Source organism: Chiloscyllium punctatum, chromosome 7 (assembly GCF_047496795.1).
Source record: "Chiloscyllium punctatum isolate Juve2018m chromosome 7, sChiPun1.3, whole genome shotgun sequence".
Classification (NCBI taxonomy): domain Eukaryota; kingdom Metazoa; phylum Chordata; class Chondrichthyes; order Orectolobiformes; family Hemiscylliidae; genus Chiloscyllium; species Chiloscyllium punctatum.
In genome coordinates, this window is record NC_092745.1 from 122844736 (window position 1) to 122865077 (window position 20342).

General features: G+C 44.7%; 1 protein-coding gene across 2 annotated transcripts in view; it reads left to right on the top strand.

Annotated features, from left to right (window-relative positions):
* ak5 (adenylate kinase 5) overlaps nt 1-20342 on the top strand; it is an 82280-nt gene that overhangs the window by 15767 nt on the left and 46171 nt on the right. The window contains exons 1-6 of one of the 2 annotated variants that reach the window (XM_072574754.1): nt 2917-2956; nt 4414-4600; nt 5273-5440; nt 10917-11089; nt 15662-15775; nt 19809-20000. In XM_072574754.1, the coding sequence (XP_072430855.1) occupies nt 4432-4600; nt 5273-5440; nt 10917-11089; nt 15662-15775; nt 19809-20000 (816 nt within the window). In that variant the 5' untranslated portion in view covers nt 2917-2956; nt 4414-4431. Of the gene's footprint in view, nt 1-2916; nt 2957-4413; nt 4601-5272; nt 5441-10916; nt 11090-15661; nt 15776-19808; nt 20001-20342 lie in introns of those variants that run through there. The other variant, XM_072574752.1, reaches the window with a different exon arrangement.

The window sequence follows — 20342 nt, forward strand, 5'->3', positions numbered from 1 at the left end:
GCCGACCAGATATCCTGAATTAATCTAGCCCCATTTCCCAGCATATAATTATAACCTTTTCCTATTCATGTACCCATCCAGATGCCTTTTAAATGTTGTAATTGTACCAGCCTCCACCACTTCCTCCGACAGCTCATTCCATACCCGTGTATGAAAAAGTTGCCCCTTAGGTCCCTTTTAAATCTTTCTCCTCTCACCTTAAACCTATGCTCTCTAGTTCTGGACCCCCCCCACCACAGAGAAAAGACCTTATCTATTTATTCTATCCATGCCCCTCATGATTTTGTAAACCTCTATAAGATTATCCCTCAGCCTTTGACACTCCAGGGAAAACAGCCCCAGTCAATTCAGCCTCTCCCTATAGCTCAAGTCCTCCAACCCCAGCATTATCCTTGTGAATAATTTCTGTACCTTTCAAATTTAACAGCTTCCCTATACCATGTTTTAATGTTTCTATGTAATGCAACACCAATATTGCATTATCAAGAGGAAAATTCCTCCCCATGCCCTCCAATCTGCACCATGGGCCTCTGTTACTGACCCACACCTTCTCATCTCAAACCTTGGGTTTGCAGCCTTCCTCCCTCATTATTTCATTAAAGCAAGAAATTATCTGGAAATGTGTCACTGGGCAATTGTACCAGATGTCTGAAATAAAAGCGACCTTTGCATTACCACATCAACTTGAGTGTTTATTTGAACAATCCGTAATATAATCAAATTTCACTGATTAAGCTCTCCTGCCAATCTGCGTATTGTTTTTTTTGCTTCAGGTTATATTTTTCCCTTCTGTTTTTCTTCTTTTACACCCCCCCACACTACCACCAACCGGGGTAGTGCTTATTTATTCCTCACCACCCATGTCGCGTGTGTGCAGGTGTAGGACACAGTGAAGAACAACGAGTACAGAAATCTTTCTTCCTATCCCATCTGTGTATTTTGGATATTTGGTAACTTTCAGCCAAATATTTATAGCAGTGAAAGGACAGGAAAGCTGGGATAATCCACTGCATTCTGCATTGCCAGCGTGGAATGCATAAGGGCAGGCATTGCGGGTTGAAAATAGGGTTACAACATTAAAATAACTCCGACTGCATCCCTTCTCCGGTACCTGTATCTGTGTCACTAGGTTCTGTGGGTTGACTCTAAGTACGTAGTAATTGAAAATAAAAAGGTAAACACTCCAGCAGCTGGGGAAATAGAGAGCACGTAAGGGTTGGGTATTGATCGTTTAATTATATTTTGATGTGTATAAAGTCTTTCTTGAAACAGATGGGCTACAAAGGTGCAGGAGATGCATTATTTTCTTGACATTTTGATTTAAAATGTAAGTTTTGTTTAAAATTTTGATTTGAGTTACAACGCGCCTAAGGGACTGTCCCCTTTCTGTTGTCCCTTTGTTTCCATTCTCGGTTACTTTGGCTTTTCCCAAATGAGGACTTGGGTGTGTCTGTAAAGAAGAGGCAGTCTGCGCTCGGCAGAGTGGAGGTGTGGATTTTGTGGCAAGCAATAAACATTCCAGTCTCAGTGTATCCTTCACAAATAGGCTTCAGTCTTCTAACTGTCTGCAAATCGATAAAACAATTAGGAGTAGACTTAGGACACACTGATCTGAGAATAACAATAATATTTTATACGCTGGGATTCTTCTGTTTGGAGCAGGGATGTTGGCTGGGGAGTTTTAATAGAGGAGTTTGAAATTTGCAGTGTTTTTGATGGCAGTTAGCTCAGTTCTCTGAGCAGCTGGTATGTGAGGCCAGCAGCGTGGATTCAATTCCTGCACTGGCTGGTGCTGTCATGAATCTGGATTAGTGGTGCTGGAAAAGCACAGCAGTTCAGGCAGCATCCAAGGAGCAGTAAAATCAATAATTCGGGCAAAAGCCCTGATGAAGGTCTTTTGCCCAAAATGTCGATTTTGTTGCTCCTCGGATGCTGCCTGAACTGCTGTGCTTTTCCAGCTCCACTAATCCAGAATCTGGTTTCCAACATCTGCAACCATTATTTTTACCTTGATGCTGTGATGAAGAACATTTCATTCCAACATCTTCCCTTTCCCTGACCCATGGTGACCTTCGGGTTAAACCACCATCAATTGTCTGTTTCTAATGAGAGAGCATCCCTATGGTTGGGTAAGACTATGATGACTTCACCTTTATCGTTCAAGATATGAGATCGGTCCCACTGGCCAGACAGAGGGCTCTGGCTTAATTATAGGCATTGGAAAGGAAGCAAAGAGAAATTTAGGAGTTATGTATTTCTAAGTAGCAAACTGTGATCTGAAAGGCACAGCCTGAAAGTGTAGAAGCAGATTGCACAGAAACTTCCAAGAAGGAGTTGGATGTATACATGATGAAGAAAAAGATTGCTGGCTATGGGAAGGAGGAAGATTGGGTTATTTCAGTGCATTCTATTTTGCCAATGTAGAATCCATGGGGGCTGATGGAGGAGAGGGTTACAATCTCATAGAAATCCTGCAGTGCAGAAAGAGGCTATTCAATCCATTGAGTCCACAGTGATCCTCCAAAGATCATCCCAACCAGACATACCCACCTATTCTGTCCTTGCAACCATGCATTTCCCAGGGCTAATCCACCTAACTAACACATCCCTGGACACTGTGGAGCAATTTAGTATGGCCAACCCACCTAACCTGCACATCTTTGGACTGTGTGAGGAAACCGGAATACCCAGAGGAAACCCAGGCAGACATGGGGCGAATGTGCAAACTCCACACAGCCAGTCACCCGAGGGTGGAATCAAACCCGGGTTCCTGGTGCTGTGAGGCAGCAGTGCTAACCATGCAGCCACTGTGCTACCCATATTGGTTCTGTTGGTTGGCTGATTTTCTTTTTCAGGGGAGTGGAACTAATTGGAGAGTTTTTTCAAAAAGCTGGAACTCGCACAAGGAGCTGAATGGCCTCCATCTGTCCTACACAAACTCTTTAAAGAGTGGCAGGTCAGCAGAATGTTAATAGCTGGGTTATTGATGATATCAACTGGGTTATTGATGATATCAACTGGGTTACTGATGAAATCAACTGGGTTACTGATGATATTAATTGGGTTATTAATGATATTACCTGGGTTGCTGATGTTATTAACTAGGTTACTAAGCTCCCTGGGAACAAGTAGCCCTAACGTCTTTTCAGTGTCTTTCCTCTTCCTTTCTATAGTTGCAAGAAAGGCTGTCACTTCTCAGAAAGTGCATCCATTTCTGCTTTTCCTCTTCATGTTGCAGACTCAGACCCAGTTTGATATTTCTCTCTCTGGGAACTGGAGCAGGATCTGGAACTGGGATAGAGAAGCATGTCTCCTCCTTGTTCTTGCATTACACTCTTCCAGTTATCTCCCAAAATAAAAATGTTCAAATAGAAGTCACCTAAAGGATATGCAAGGATCATATAAGGAGGGGAAGAAAGAGAATTATTATAATTGATAGACCATTGGGACAGGTGTTTTATACACTCGCTGTTGAGTCCTGTGATAAAACACAGGTACTGAGTCCAAAAATGGGGAAGCAATTCTCAACCTTTAGAAAGCTCTGTTTGGGAGTGATTGAGTCATAGAATCATTAGCACAGAAACAGATCCTTCCTGTCCAACAGGTCCATGCTGACCAGATATCCTAATCTAGTCCCATTTGCCAGAACTTGGCCCACATCCCCTTCCTATTCATCTACCTATCCTGATGTCTTCGAAATTTGTTTCTAATTCCAGTCACCATACTTCTAGCAAGGATGTGTTGGTCCTTGAAGCTGTAGAGGAGGTTCACTAGAATGGGCCCAGGTTGAGGGAATTTTCACTACAAAGTTAAGTTGGAGAAGCTGGAATTGTTCTCCAGTGGAGACTGGGGTGTATGAGATGATGACAGGTTTAGACAAGATAGACACAAGAAAGCTGTTCCCCTGAGACACTGATTGAGGTGTTATCGAAGTGATGTGGAGTGAGGTATGAGGAAGAACCTTTTTTATGCAGAAAGTGGTAGTCACTCAGAGTCACTGCTGAGGGTTAGTAGAGGAAGTGACCAGGGAGTTTTGTTTTTCCTGCAAAACCAAATTGAATAGAAACTTGAGCAAACATAGAAACATACAAGACAGGAGCAGGAGGAGGCCATTCGGCCCTTTGAGCCTGCTCCTCCATTTGCCATGATCGTGGCTGATTGTCCAACTCAGTAGCCTAATCCTGCTTTCTCCCCATAACCTTTGACTCCATTCACCCCAAAATAAGCATACAGGGCACAAGTAGGGTGATGGGATTGCTTGCCCTAGGGAGTGCTGATCAGAGGGCTGGCATTGATGGGGCGAATGGCCTGTATAGTAAGGGTCCTCTCACCACAGCTGGCCAATATTTGCCAGGGTACAGCCCAATGTCACTGGTGAAAATTCAATGGCACCTTCTCTTTCCTTCTCTGTAGAGCCTGCTCTCAGGGCTAATGTACTACAGACCCGACGACCCTGTTGACTACTTGGACAGCTGCCTGAGGAAAGTGAAGGAGCTGGGAGGATCCAACAGAGTGCAGTGGGACACCTTTCTCGCCCAGGAGAAGAGGACTTTGCCTCCTCTGAACGGTTGCCAGAGCAGGAGATCACTCTTTAGGAATGGTAAGGGGTCGGCTGCTTCCACACCACCCACTTCCAGGGGTGTTAAAGTATCACGTTCAATTTACTTGGGATTTGGCGACTTTCCCAGAGAGGAGGATGGGACAGCTCATTTATAAAAGTATCATTCAAATCTGTGTACCCCTCTTGTGTCATTAATGATGCATTGGGATACCAACTCCCTGCTCAAGTGTTCAGGCTGCAGTCCAGGAACCTCAGCCTCATAATCCAGGGTGGAGAGTTCTGTGCAGTGCTGAAGGAGCAATGCCCTCTCAAAGATGCTGCCTTTTGGAAAAACTGTCCTTGTGCACCCTTCTGGAGACGTTAAAAGCCCCACCTGTTTAACCCACTCTCTGAAGAGCAAAGAATTCCCATTGTCTGGCTTGTGTTCAAGGTTTTAGAGTGGGGTTTGATCCCCCTCAATCAGGCAAAGCTACATCAACAGAGTGAAGCTGACACACCGGAATGATGACATGTCAGAACGCGAACAAAAACAAGATTCATCAAAGGTCACAATCGAACACATCAGAGAGCTTTCTGAATGTTAGCTCCATCTTCATGTGTTTGAAAGGGGGAGGAAAGAGATCAAAGAGCTGAAAGGATTATTAAATGTCAGAAACCCGATTAATTGACTGATAAAGACGTACAGACGTATTCCTGTGTCTATTCCTGCAGTTCTGCCCGACACTCCCGGCTTTTCTTATCGACGCTATGACCGACTGCCTCCCATCCATCAGTTCTCCATCGAGAGTGACACCGACCTGTGTGAAACTGCTGAGCTCATCGAGGAGTACACAGTGTTCGACCCAAGCAAACCCCGCCCTTGGATCATACTGCTCATAGGTAAAGCTGGGGAGTTATCAGATCACGGGGGGTGAAAGGGGAGCTGGCTGTCTAATGGTAATATCACTAAAGACCCAGATGCCCCGACTCATGCTCTGGGGTCAGAAGTTCACAAGACAGTCAGGTCTAAATTTCATTAATAAATCTGGAATTAAAAAGCTACTTTCAGTAATGGTGGCTAGTGGTGTGAAAATCTGTCTCGTTCACTAGTGTCCTTTAAGGTTGGAGATCTGCCATTCTTACCCAATCTGACCTGCATGTGACTCCAGACCCACAGCAACATGGCTGACTCTTTACTGCCCTCTGTTATGGTCCCAGCCAGAGCCTCAGATACATCAGAGCCCTCCAAAACAACGTAAAGGAATGAGACGACAATAGGGTCCACCCTCCCCAGAGACTGCGGCAGTTCATGAGGGTGGCTCACCACCAAGTTCTATAGCATTCATTCCTGGGATGAGGGCATCAATGGCCAGACCAGCATTTATTGCCCAGAGGGCAGTTAAGAGTCAACCACATTGCTGTGGGTCTGGAGGCCAGGTAAGGCCTCCAGATCTCCTTCCCGATAGATATTAGTGAACCAGATAGTGCTTTTGTTTTCCACTGATAATCAATTCCTGGTCATCATTAGACATTTAGTTTCAGATTTTTAACGAATATAAATTCCACTGTTGGACATGAACCCAGGTTCCTGGAATATTACCCAGGTCTATGGATTAACAGGTGTGTGATAATACCACTGGACCATCACCTCTCCATGGGGAGTAAGTCCTAGCTAGCAGCACTTATATCCCACATTAACAACTACACCAGTTATGCCTTCAGTGCGCTCCATGAACTGTGAGTTTCAAAACTTTGTTTAGTTTACCTTTTGTTTTATCTTTTGAGTATTTCCATTTATAATTAACCAGCTGCAAAGCTTTTGTTTTAAACAAGATGAAGATTGATTGATTGTGAAAATTTACTGTAAATTATTCAATTAAAAAGTGATATCATTAATACTTAAAATGCAGATACAAAAATTAAAAGTAGGTCCTGATAAAAGACACTAATTAATGTAGTGATTGTAATGAGGTCAGCCAGGTCGATCGCAGAGAATATGAGTTCCCTGGTTGGGGCTGTTAACCTGGTCCAGTCAGGGAGCCCTGGCTGACAGATAGAAACAGGAGTTTCGGAGGTTCTGTTCACTGTAGCAGCAGGCTCTCAGCTAGCTGGGTCAGTATCATGTACAGGGGAACCTCGATTATCCGAATGTGATGGGTGGGCACTATTTTGTTTCGATAATAGATTATCCGCTTAATTGATCAAATGCCTTTCCTCTGGGGCTCGGAGTTTTTAAAGTCTGCTCTTCATTCAGGAGACTGCAACAGGATACTGTGCATGAGGCCCCGCCCCTTCCCCCAACACCCCCGCTCCCAACACTGACCCCGTCCCCAACAGTCCCCCCCACAACCAAACCCCCATCCAACACCGCCTCCCTGCCCCCAACACCGATCCCGCTCCTCCACCCCCAACACCCCCCACCTGCAACCATCACCCCATCCAACACTGCCTCCCTGCCCCCAACACCAATCCCGCTCCCCCACCCCCAACACCCCCCATTCAACACCGCTTCCCTGCCCCCAACACCGATCCCGCTCCCCCGCCCCCAACACCCCCCACCCGCAACCACCACCCCAAACGACACCGCCTCCCTGCCCCCAACACTGATCCCGCTCCCCCGCCCCCAACACCCTCCCCCCCACCTGCAACCACCACCCCATCCAACACCCACTCCCCACCGCCCCCAACCCTGTCCAACACGGATCTGACCCCAACACCATGCAACACCGCCCCTCTTCTCCCGACCCCATGCAACACTGCCCCGCTCCCAATCCTATCCAACACTGCCCCCACACCCAACACCGTGCAACACTGCCCTTGCTCCCTCCCCCAACCCCAACCAACAAAGCCACCTGCCCATCCCCTAATCCCATAGACAATCGCCCCCTCTCCAGTGCAGCTAGACTGGACACCAACAACTAGACTGCTGGAGTTACATTTTTTGGGGCAAGTCTCCAAATAGCGCGTACACACACACCTGTTTACTGCAACTGTTTGACAGGTTCCACCTTTGCCCTGTACAGGACAATGTTGGAGAGATTATCTGGGGAAGGGGAGTGGGGTTAGGGTACACCCCTGTATAGAACTCCAGTGTAAGTGTGGGGTGAGAGCGAGGATGGGCAGACTGTCATTTGGAGACCATGCCTGTTTAATCACTGTACACAAAAGATGCGATCACTGCTGGAAACACATCTTTGATGTAACGTTTCCATCGGGACCTCAAGATCTCCTTCGGATAATCCGATTTTTGGATAATTGTTATTCGGATAATCGAGTTTCCTCTGCACTATGCATGTGTAAATAAAGGGTGACTTGGTGATGGAGTACCAACCTTCCTGAAGTTATTTCAATTAACATGGAATCTGTTAGCATTGCAGGCCTGTTATTTGTTTGAAGAGTCTATTTCTGAGGGAGAGGGGTAAAAAAACTTCAGCAGCTGTGTGATTTCTACAGCTCCATAGTTGAAGATTTTTCGATAAGTGTACTGGGCAGAACAGGCTCTGGAACAGAGCAAAGACTAACTTATTTTGCTTGAATGGCACTGAAGTTTGTATAGTGACAGCAGAGTATTAAAGCTTTAAAAACAAGATTTATTCATAGCCTACTGCTTTATTAAAAAAACTAATTTCATTATGTCATTAAAACACTATTCATGAAGTCCCTTTAAACCACCAATAGCAGAAACTGTTAGCACTTGAAACTCTTTTTCCTGTATAAATAAAGATTGTGAGTTTGAACAGCCAGCGTTGTCAATGAAAAGTTGTTTTCCCTGGGGTGCAGCTAGCCCCACAGTCTAGTGGATGTCTGTGTGCTCAGTCAAGAATAATTAACGCGATTTATTTCTATTCAAATGCTCATCCAGATTTGTTTTGATGAAATAGACCGTCTTCACGTCCAGCATCCTCATGGGAAAAGCTCCGGTTCATTAACACTCAATCACTACAGTAAAAAACTCTTCTTTAAACCCTTCATACATCATTTGCTCAAAGCTGTAAAATTGTGCTCCCTCATCTTTGTATCATTGGTTAATGGGTACATTCTGTATCTAAATCTGTCATAGTCTTGTGCCCCTCTGTCAGAACACCCTTAAACTCCTTGCTCCAAGAGGAAACCACAACGTTTCTAACTTCATGTTAGAAGGATAGAATCCCTACAGCGTGGAAGCAGGCCATTCAATCCATTGAGTCCACTCTGACCCTCTGAAGAGCATCCTACCCAGACCCACTGGCTGGACTGTAGGAGGAGGCCAGAGCACCCAGAAGAAACCCACACAGATACAGGGAGAACATGCACATTCCACACACATGGTCACCCAAGGCTGGAATCTAACCCAGGTCCCTGTAAGGCAGCAGTGCTGACCACTGAACCACCATGCCACCCTGTTGTCAAATAGTTAAAACCTCCCCATCCCCTGGTTTGCTCGCTGTGCTGGAAGATTTGGTTTCAGATGTTTCATCATCATTTTAGGTAACATCATCAGTGAGCCTCCAGATAAAACACTGATGGTCTTGATCTGTCACTATCTCAAGACCAACTAGGTAAAGATCTGGTTAGACTATAAGTGGAATATTGTAGCTACTTCTTGACACTAGACTTTAGGAAGGATAGGAGGTGCTGAGGAGTAGCTCATGTTGAGATTCTGGATGTAGGTTTTGCTCACTGAGATGGATGGTTCGGTTTCAGACATTTCAATACCTAGTATGGTGACAAAATGTCTGAAACATCATCAGTGAGCCTCCAGATGAAGCACTGGTGGTATGGTCAGCTTTTTATTTATGGGTTTAGGTTTCCTTGCATTGGTGATGTCATTACCTGTGGTGATGACATTTCCTGTTCTTTTTCTAAGGGGGTGGTAAATGGGATCCAAGTCGATGTGTTTGTTGATAGAGTTCCGGTTGGAATGCCATGCTTCGAGGAATTCTTGTGCGTGTGTCTGTTTGCCTTGTCCTAGGATGGATGTGTTGTCCCAGTCCAAGTGGTGTCCTTCCTCATCTGTATGTAAAGGTACAAGTGAAACTGGGTCATGTCTTTCTGTAGCTAGTTGATGTTCATGTATCCTGATGGCTAGCTTTCTGCCTGTTTATCCAATGTCATGTTTGTTACAGTTCTCCCACGGTTTTTGTAAATAACGCATTTTGTCTGCTTGTTTGGGTGTGTTGCTGACAAATCAGCAGGCTGTGTTCATTGGGTATCCGTTCTTTTTGAATACACTGTATAGTTGATTTTTCTCTGCTCTTCTTAGTTCGTCTGTATTACAATGTGTGGTGGCTTACTGAAATAATGTTCCAATGCAGCTTAGTATGTGAATTTTGGGATGATTGTTTCTGTAGTTGAGAACACAGTGATGGAAAAGTACAGCTGGTCAGGCAACATCCAAGGACCTGGAGAATCAATGTTTCAGGCATAAGTCCTTCATCAGGAACCTCCATGATTGCTTCCGTGGTTCAGCATTTGGCCAGTATGTATTGTTTTCCTGTAGATGCTGGTTTGAAATTCCCCAAAACACGTCCAGAAACCCAAGCCACTCTCCCCTACATCAAAGACATCTCGGAAATGACTGCCAGACTACTCAGACCCCTTGGCATCATGGTAGCATAGAAACCCACCAACACACTAAAACACCAGCTAATGAACTTGAAGGAACCTATACAGACAACAAGCAAAACTAATGTCATTTACAAAATACCTTGCAAGAACTGTAATAAACACTACGTTGGATAAACAGGCAAGAAACTAGCCGCCAGGATATATGAACATCAACTAGCTACAGAAAGACATGACCCACTTTCACTAGTACCTTTAATACAGATGAGGAAGGACACCACTTGGACTGGGACAACACTTCCATCCTAGGACAAGCCCAAGAGAGACACGCACAAGAATTCCTCGAAGCATGGCATTCCAACCGGAATGCTATCAACAAACACATTGACTTCGATCCCATTTACCATCCCCTGAGAAAAAGAACAGGAAATGACATCACCACAGGAAATGATGTCATCAACGCAAGGAATCCTAAACACATAAATAAAAAGCAGGCCATATCACCAATGCTTCATCTGGAGGCTCAATGACGATGTTTCAGACATTTCGTCACCATACTAGGTAACAAAACTGAACCTTCCAGCTCAGCGAGCAAACCTACATCCGCAACCTCAACCTGAGCTGTAAATCTCCTCCAAACTTGCTATCCCCATCCTCATTGCAAAATCTCCTCAGCATCTCCTATCCTTCCTCAAGTCTAGTGTCAAGAACTAGCTACAATATTCCAGTTACAGTCTAAACAGATCTTTATTCGGTTGTGTGTAGTGACAGATAGAGACCCTATATAAATGCAATTATTTCTTTGTTAATGCACTCATCTATTGCTGTTCAGGTGGTCCGGGCAGTGGGAAGGGTACTCAGAGCCTGAAGATCGCCAAGCATTATGGATTTGAATACATTTCAGTGGGAGACCTTCTCAGAAAGAAAATGATCCACAACACAACTTGTAACCGGAAGTGGAGTTTAATTGCCAAAATAATCACCAATGGGGAATTGGCACCACAGGTAAAAGCCTCTATCTCACCAATTCTTGTGCTTGTATAATTTCTCTTAAGAATGATTTCAGAGTCCAGTAAATGTAGTTACGTTGTGATACCGCACCAGGAACATCCCATGGGGGAGAAAAGAATTCACTACTTATCCAAAATGCAAACCTGAATTTCTATAGCACAATGCTAATCCCAAAGTATTTTACACACAAAAATATAATTTTAAAGGATAGTCTATCCCTTTTACAGTGTAGAGAATGTGGTGACTAATTGCAAACAGCAAAATCTCTTACTCAGTCATGTGAGTTTCTGAGGCACTTAATAACAAATTAGCACTCTCTGCTCATACAGAATCAACTATTCTTCTAGATGATGGTATTTTTGCATAATGTCCTAATCTCCTACAGTGTGGAAGCAGGCCATTCAGCCCATCCAGTCCACACTGATCTTCCAAAAAGCACCCCACCCTATCCCTGTGTTTCCCATTACCAATCCACCTAAGCTGAACACCCTTGGAGTGTGGGATGAAACCAGAACACCCGGAGGAAGACCCAGGGAGAATGTGCAAACTCCGCACAGATGGTCACCCAAGGCTGGAATCGAACCTGCGTCCTGGTGCCTTTGGTTACAGTGCTAGCCTTTCAGCCACCGTGCCATCCTGACGAGCTCAAGCTGAAAAGCTTCAATAACATAGAACATAGAACATAGAACAGTACAGCACAGAACAAGCCCTTCAGCCCACAATATTGTGCTGACCATTGATCCTCATGTAAGGTAAACCTAATGTACAAACCCTCAAATTTCTGTGACCATATGCATGTCCAGCAGTCTCTTAAATATCCCCAATGACCTCGCTTCCATAACTGCTGCTGGCAACGCATTCCATGCTCTCTCAACTCTCTGCGTAAAGAACACACCTCTGACATCCCCTCTATACTTTCTGCCAAACAGCTTAAAACTATGACCCCTCATGTTAACAGTTTCTGCCCTGGGAAAAAGTCTCTGGCTATTAATTCTATCTATGCTTCTCATTATCTTGTATACCTCAATTAGGTCCCCTCTCTTCCTCCTTTTTTTCCAATGAGAAAAGTCCAAGCTCGGTCAACCTCTCTTCATAAGATAAGCCCTCCATTCCAGGCAGCATCCTGGTAAACCTCCTCTGAACCCTCTCAAAGCATCTACATCTTTCCTATAATAGGGCAACTAGAACTGGACACAGTATTCCACAGTATAACATGTATCTTTTCCCAGCAATAATCAAGTTCCAGTGCTACCAGATGTGATAATGATTTCAATGAACTTGTTTTTCTTAAGTTCATAATAAATAGAGGCAGGAGTAGACCATTTGGCCTTTCAAATCCGCTCCATCATTCAGTGATGTCTCTACTTACCTCCAACGTCACTTGCTTGTCTTCAACCCACCTGCTCCGCGTCCCCTCCATCCCAACATTCCTTGAATCCCTGAAATTCCATTAGTCCCTTCCAACCTTAAATGGGATGGTTCCATTGCTGGAGCATCCACAAGCCGCTGAGGTACGGATTGGAAACATTCACAACCTTTTGGGTGAAGACATTTCTTCTCAACTCAATGCTGATCTGAAGCCCCAACCACATCTCCGTTTTCGAGATTTCCCAGTCAGGGGTAAAGACCTCTCAGCGTTCACTCTGTCGAGCCCCTTCAGAATTGTCTGCATTTCAATGAGATTTCCTCTCTAGAGCAGATAGACCCAATTTACTCAGCCTGGGAAACAATTTTGCAAACTTTTGTTTTTCCATGCTCCAGGGCAAGTATCTAATTCCTTACGGGGGGCTCTTTTGGCACAGTGATAAAGTCTCCACCTCTGGCCCAGGAGGCTTAGGTTCACGTTCAAGCTCCAGAGGTTGTCATAACACATCTGAACAACTGCACAAAACCTTAGCTAGGCCATGGCTAGAGTACAGTGTGCAGTTCTGGAACCCACTTCATAGGAGGGATGTGACTGGAGTCACTGAAGCATGCAGAGAAGGTTTACCAGGATGGTGCCCAGGGTTGCAGACTTCCAATTATGGAGAAAGATTGCACAGACTGGTATTGTTTTCCTTGGGGCAGAGGAGATTGAGAAGGGACATGATTGAGATGTATTAAAGCTGTGAGTATAGAGAGATCATTGACCAGGGAGCATATCTTAAGATAAGAGGCAGAAGATTTAGAGGGGAAGTGTTTTAACCAGAGGGTGATGGGAGTCTGCAACTCACTGCCTGTGAGGGTGGGAGAGGCATAAATCCTCATCACATTGAAGAAGCATTCAGATGTACATCTGCAATGCCAAGATACACAAGGCTATGGGCCAAGTGGGATTAGAATAGTGAGGTAGTTGTTTGTGACTGACACAGACACAATGGGCTGAAAGGCCTATTTCTGTGATGTAGACTTCCATGACCCTAGGACGTCATAGTATCTATATCCATTCCTTACAGAGACAGGTGCTGTAGTAGTGTCGCTACCTCTGACAAAGGATTCAAGTCTGACATGGTCTAGAAGTGTGTAATAACATCTTTGAACAGATTGATTAGAAAATTATCTTTAATTCCTAAAGTATGGAAGTTGTGGTTACACACGGTATTTCAGCTTGGTCTCACCAAAAGCATTTGGGCCAGTTCCCAATTGCCATCTTGAATTGCTGCAGTCCATTTGGTGTAGATATCCCCACAATGCTGGTAGGGAGGGAGTTCCAGCATATTTACCCAGCAACACTGAGGTAACGGTGATATATTTCCAAGTCAGGATGGTGTTTGAATTGCATGACTAGGTGCCTAAGTAGCTTTGGTGAATTTCTATAGTGCATCTTGTAGGTGGTATACTCTACTGTTACTGAACAATGGCACTGGAGGGAGTAGTTGTTTGTGAGCGTGCTGTCATCAAGTAGACCACTTTGTTCATGATGGTGTCAAGCTTCTTCAACGTTTAGATTAGATTCCCTACAGTATGGAAGCAGGCTGTTCAGCCAAACAAGTCCACACCAATCCTCCAAAGACTAACCCACCCAGACCCATTCCCCTACCCTATATTTAACCCTAACTAATGCACCTGACACTATGGGCAATTTAGCATGGCCAGTTCACCTGGCTTGTACATCTTTGGACTGTGGGAGGAAACCGGAGCATCCAGAGGAGACAGGGAGAATGTGCAAACTCCACACAGACAGTCACCCAAGGCTGGAACTGAACCGGGCCCCTGGCGCTGTGAGGCAGCAGTGCTAACCACTGAGCCACTGTATTGGAGCTGCACTCACTCAGACAAGTAGGGAGTATTCCAACACATTCCTGACTTGTGCCTTGTGGACAATGGACAGGCTTTGAGATGATTTACTTGCTGCAGTATTCTGAGCCTCTGTTCAGAGAGACACAGGGAAAGAGACACACACAGAGACAGAGAGACACACAGTAGTAGAGAGACAGAGGGGTGGTGAGAGAAAGAGAGCAAGACACAGGCAGAGAGAAACAGAGATGCAGGGAGGGATGCACAGAGATAGAGACACACAGAGAGAGAGATAGAGAGGCAGAGAGACAGATAGAGAGAGAGAGACAAACACAGAGGTGGTGAGAGAGAAAAGGCACAGAGGTGGTGAAAGAGAGCGAGACACAAAGAGACAGAGAGAGGGAGACAGAGAAAGATGCACAGAAAAAGAAAGGGACAGTACATATCTCTTAAGCTGGAGCTCCATTTTCCTGTTTTGAAGAAATATAGGTGACATAATCCTGCCTGATGTTTAAACTTTAAACAGATGGCGTAGTTACGATCACATTATGGGAGATTGCTGTACACAGTGCTGTTGTATTTACAACAGTGACTGTGCGTCAAGAGTACTTGAATGTTGTGGTACCAACAACATGTAAATCCAAGTTAATTAGTTTAAAATAGGAGGCTGATAAAGGCAATGAAATTGCAAGCTTGACATTTAACTGTTTTAATTTGTATAAAATCACAGGTTGGCTATTGCAGATAATAGAAAACTGTACAGGTCAAGGTTCTATTAGCTGTTCACTTTTTATTCTTTCATACGTGTGGGCAGCACTGGCAAGGCCAATATTTGTTGTCCATCCCAAATTGCTACTGGACAGAGCGGCTTGTTCAGTCATTTCCGACAGCAGTTAAGAGTCAGCCATGTTGTTGTGGGTCTGGAGACCCATGTGGACCAGATCAGCTGATTTGTTTCCCTAATCATTGTCAGATAAACCAGATGATTTTTTAATGACAACGGATAATAGTTCTCATGGTCGCCACTACTGAGACTAGCTTTATATTTCAGATGTCATTCATGAAATTTAATTCTGCTGTGGTGGGATTTGAACCCATGTCCCTGGATTATTAAACAAACTGTGTAGCAGATACAATGGGCCGAATGGCCTCCACCTGTGCCTCAAAACCTCTGTAGTTGTGTGATTAGCTTGGGGTTTTTGGATCTTAGTGACATTACCAGTGAAAGACATTGTCTTCCCCTATCTGAATAAATCAGTCTTGCTACAACCTTCATTTTTAACGTTCTTCAGGATAACCTGAGTACATTTGGATTGAATTGTCCTCTCGTGTGTGTCTCTCCTTCTGAAGGAAACAACCATCACCGAGATCAAACGCCGTTTGATGCAGCTCCCAGGCGCCCAAGGGTTTGTCATTGACGGATTCCCCAGGGATGTTGCTCAAGTGTTGTCCTTCGAGGACCAGGTATGGAGCTCTTTACTGTGTTTCTCCTTGGCAGGGCTATCACCAAGGATTGTGAAAACATGAGAAATACAGATGGATACATTTCTAGGTATTATGGAGCATACAGGAAAATAACATTGAGGTAGAAGATCATCCTTGATTTAGTTAAATGGCTGGCAGAGGGCACTTAATATTTATTCACAGGATGAGGGTGTTGCTGACTAGTCCAGCATTTATTACCCATCCCTAATTACCCAGAGGACAGTTAAGAATCAAACACATTGCTATGGGTCTGGAGTTACATGTCGGCCAGACCAAGTAAAGAGGCAATTTCTCTTCCTAAAGGACGAGATGGGTTTTTCTGACAATCAGTTCGTGGTCATCAGTAGATTCAAGATTTCTGTTGAATTCACATTCCACCATCTGCAGTGGCAGAATTCAAAGCCAGGTCCCTAGCACGTTGTATGGGTCTCTGGATTAACACTCCAGGGATAATGACACTCCCCTTAATGTCGATTAAAATGTGAAGTTGGAAAGGCACAGCAGGTCAGACAACAGCAGAGGAGCAGGAAAGTCAACGTTTTGAGTCTGGACCCTTTAACAGGTTCACATTTTATCAACTTGGACCTGCAGCGTCTGCAGTCATTACTATCTCCAAGCCTATTCCTTAAAGTCTTGCCTTGATGCTCCTGTGTTCCTGGTATTAGGAGGAGGAACCCTTCATTCCATCCTGCGCCTTTAACAACCTTCGCAGTGATTCAAAGACTCCCTCCCCCCCAGTCATTAACACACATCTTCTAATGTAGCAACTGGAGCAAAGTACTGCACAGAAACAGACCCTTCAGTCCAACTCGCACGTGCCGACTAGATATCCTAACCTAATCTAATCCCATTTGCCAGCACATGGCCCATATCCCTTTAAACCCTACCCATTCATATTTCCATCCAGATGCCTTTTAAATGCTGTAATTGTACCAGCCTCCACCACTTCCTCTGGCAGCTCATTCCATACACACATTGTCCTCTGTGTCAAAACGTTGCCCCTTAGGTCCCTTTTAAATTGTTAACCTCTCATTCTAAACCTATGCTGTCTAGTTCTGGACTCCCCCACCCCTATCCTATCCATGCCCCTCATGATTTTATAAACCTCTATAAGATCACCCCTCAGTCTCCCGACGCTCCAGGGAAAACAGCTCCAGCCTATTTAACCTCTCCCTATAGCTCAAACTCCTCCAACTCTGGCAGCAGCCTTGTCAATATTTTCTGAACCCTTTCAAGTTTTACGGCATCCTTCCAATAGGTGGGAGACCAGAATTGCACACAATTTTCCAAATGTGGCCTAACCAATGTCCTGTACAGCTGCAACATGACCTCCCAACTCCTATACTCAATGCTTTGTCCAATAAAGGAAAGCATACCAAGTGCCTTCTTCATTATCCTATCGACCTGCAACTCCACTTTCAAGGAACTATAATCCTGCAGTCCAAGGTTTCTTTGTTCAGCAACACTCCCCAGGACCTTGCCATTAAGTATATAAGTCCTGTTCTAATTTGCCTTTCCAAAATGCAACACCTCACATTAAATTAAACTCCATCTGCCACTCCTCAGCCCATTGGCCCATCTGATCAAGATCCCATTGTATTCTGAGGTAACCTTCTTTGCTGTCCACTACACCTGCAATGTTCACACCAAAACCATTTATATAAATGATGAAAAGCAGTAGATCCAGCACGGATCGTTGTGGCATTCCACTGGTCACAGGCCTCCAGTCTGAAAAACAACCCTCCACCACCAACCACCTTCAAGTCAGTTCTGTATCCAAATGAGCGGTTCTCCCTGTATTTCATGATATCTGACCTTGCTAACCAGTGGACTATGAGGAACCTTGTCAAATGCCTTAATGAAGTCCATATAGATCACATCTACCACTCTGCCCTCATCACTCCTCTTTGTTACTTCTGCAAAAACTCAAGTTTGTGAGACACGATTTCCCACGCACAAAACCATGTTGACTATCCTTAATCAGTCCTTACCTTTTGAAATGCATGTAAATCCTGTCCGTCAGGATTCCCTCCAATAACTTGCCCACCGCCAATGTCAGGCTAATCGGTCTATAGTTCCTTGGCTTTTCCTTACCACCTTTCTTAAATAGTGGCACATTTTCGCCACCTCCAGTCCTTTGGGACCTCATCTGTGACTATCGATGAAATAAATATCTCAGCAAAGGGCCCAGCAATCACTTCCCCAGCTTCCCACAGAGTTCTAGAGTACTGGGGATTTATCCACTTTTATGTGTTTCAAGACATCCAGCACATCCACCTCCTCTGTAATACAGACATTTCTCAAGATGTCACCACCTATTTCCCCACATTCTATATGTTCCATGTCCTTCTCCACAGTAACCACTGATGCAAAATACTTGTTTAGTATGTTCCTCCAGCTCCTGTGGTTCCACGCATAGGATGCCTTGCTGATCTTTGAGGGGCCCTAATCTCTCCCTAGTTACCCTTTTGATGTTGGAATCTGAAACTAAAACGGGGAACACTGGAGAAACTCAGCAGGTTTGGCAGCATCTGTGGGGTGAGAAACACAGATAGCATTTCGAATTGACAATTGCTCTTCTTCAGATGACACCTTCCCTGAAGAGGAGTCCTGTTTGATTCAAAACATTCACACTTTTTCCAGTGATGTTGCCCACCATCCCAACATCCATCAATGTGGGATCCCAGCTTTCATTCCCAGAGTCAAGGCTCTTTCACTTGTGACAATATTCAACCCAAAAATGAATCACTAATTCCAATTCGAAGAATCAAAATCTTCTAAAAATTAAAGCTGGGGGCACTTTTGGACAGAACAAATACAGAAATTGCTGGAGAAACTCAGCAGGTCTGGCAGTGCCTGTGGATAGAGAAACAGTTGACATTTCCCGTCATACCAAACTCAAAATGTTAACTCTTATTCTCTCTGCAACTTTCTCTGTGTTTGCCTCAGATTTCCGGTATCCACAGTAGTTCGCTTTTATCTGGAGTCATAGTCATAGAGATGTACAGCATGGAAACAGAACCATCAGTCCAACTCGTCCATAATATCCTAAAGAAATCAGGTCCCATTTGCTAGCACTTGGCCCTTATCTCTCCAAACCCTTCCTGTTCATATACCCATCCAGATGCCTTTTAAATGGTGCAATTGTACCAGCCTCCACCACTTCCTCTGGCAGCTCAGTCCTCTGTGTGAAAAAGTTGCCCCTCAGGTACTCTTCAAATCTTTCCCCTCTCACTTTAAACCCATGCTCTCTCGTTTCGGAATCCCCCCGTCCATTTAAAATACCTTCTCTATTTACCCTATCCATGCCCCTCATGATCTTATAAACCTCTCTAAGGTCACCTCTCCACCTCTGACGCTCCAGGGAAAACAGCCCCCTCCTATTCAGTCTCTCCCTGTAGCTCAAATCCTCCAACCCTGGCAACATCCTTCTAAATCTTTTCTGAACCCTTTCAAGTTTCACAACATCTTTCCGATAGGAAGGAGACCAGAATTACACACAATATTCCAAAAGTAGCCTAACCAACGTCCAGTACAGCTGCAACATGACCTCCCAACTCCTGTACTCAATACTCCAGTCAATAAAGGTAAACATACCAAATGCCTTCACTTCCCCAACAAAAGGGAAATATGTACAATTCTCTCCTTCCTTGGTGATTGGACAGTTGCGGCTTCTGGAATTGAGTTAAACTCCTTGTTGGCTGATGGGATAAGGATTGAGATGGACAATGGGACAGATCAGTGAAGATTGAATTGGCAGGCTTGTGGGATTGGGTGAGCCCACCCCTGGTTTGATGAAGGGCTTTTGCCTGAAACGTCGATTTCGCTGCTCGTTGGATGCTGCCTGAACTGCTGTGCTCTTCCAGCACCACTAATCCAGTATTTGGTTTCCAGCATCTGCAGTTATTGTTTTTACCACCCCTGGTTCTGTTGATTCTTTGAATAGGCCCTTCATTCGGCTTCACCGAGCTCCTTTTCTCTCTCCCTCTCTTTTTAAACCTAACTTCAACAGATCTGCACCCCAGATTTAGTCGTGTTCCTGGCCTGTGCGAGTCACCAGTTGAAAGAGCGGCTGGAAAAACGGGCAGCACAACAGGGTCGCCCTGACGACAATCCCAAAGCCATCCAGAGACGACTGACCACCTTCAAACAAAACACCATCCCATTGGTCAAGTATTTCCAGGAAAGGGGGCTGATTGTCACGGTAAGCATTGTTGTATGAAATCCTCTGAACATGGAGATGCCTAAAGCCATCATTATTCATCTTGGCTTCTGATTCTGTGCTGTCCCTGAAACATCGATACCCTTCTGCTGTAAGCTTTCATGGTGTAATGTGGGATCTTTCCTTGCACCAATAGAATGCCACAGTTCCTACATCCCAACACCTCTATCTACATGTTTCAGAGTTTCGGTCTGTACTCATTGCAGCTCAACAGAATGAGAGGTGACCGTACTGAGATTCTGAGGGGGTTTGGCAGGGTAGATGTGGGAAGGGTGTTTGAGCGGTCAGTATCAAGCAGATAAAGGGTTTCAGTTGTCGTCTGAC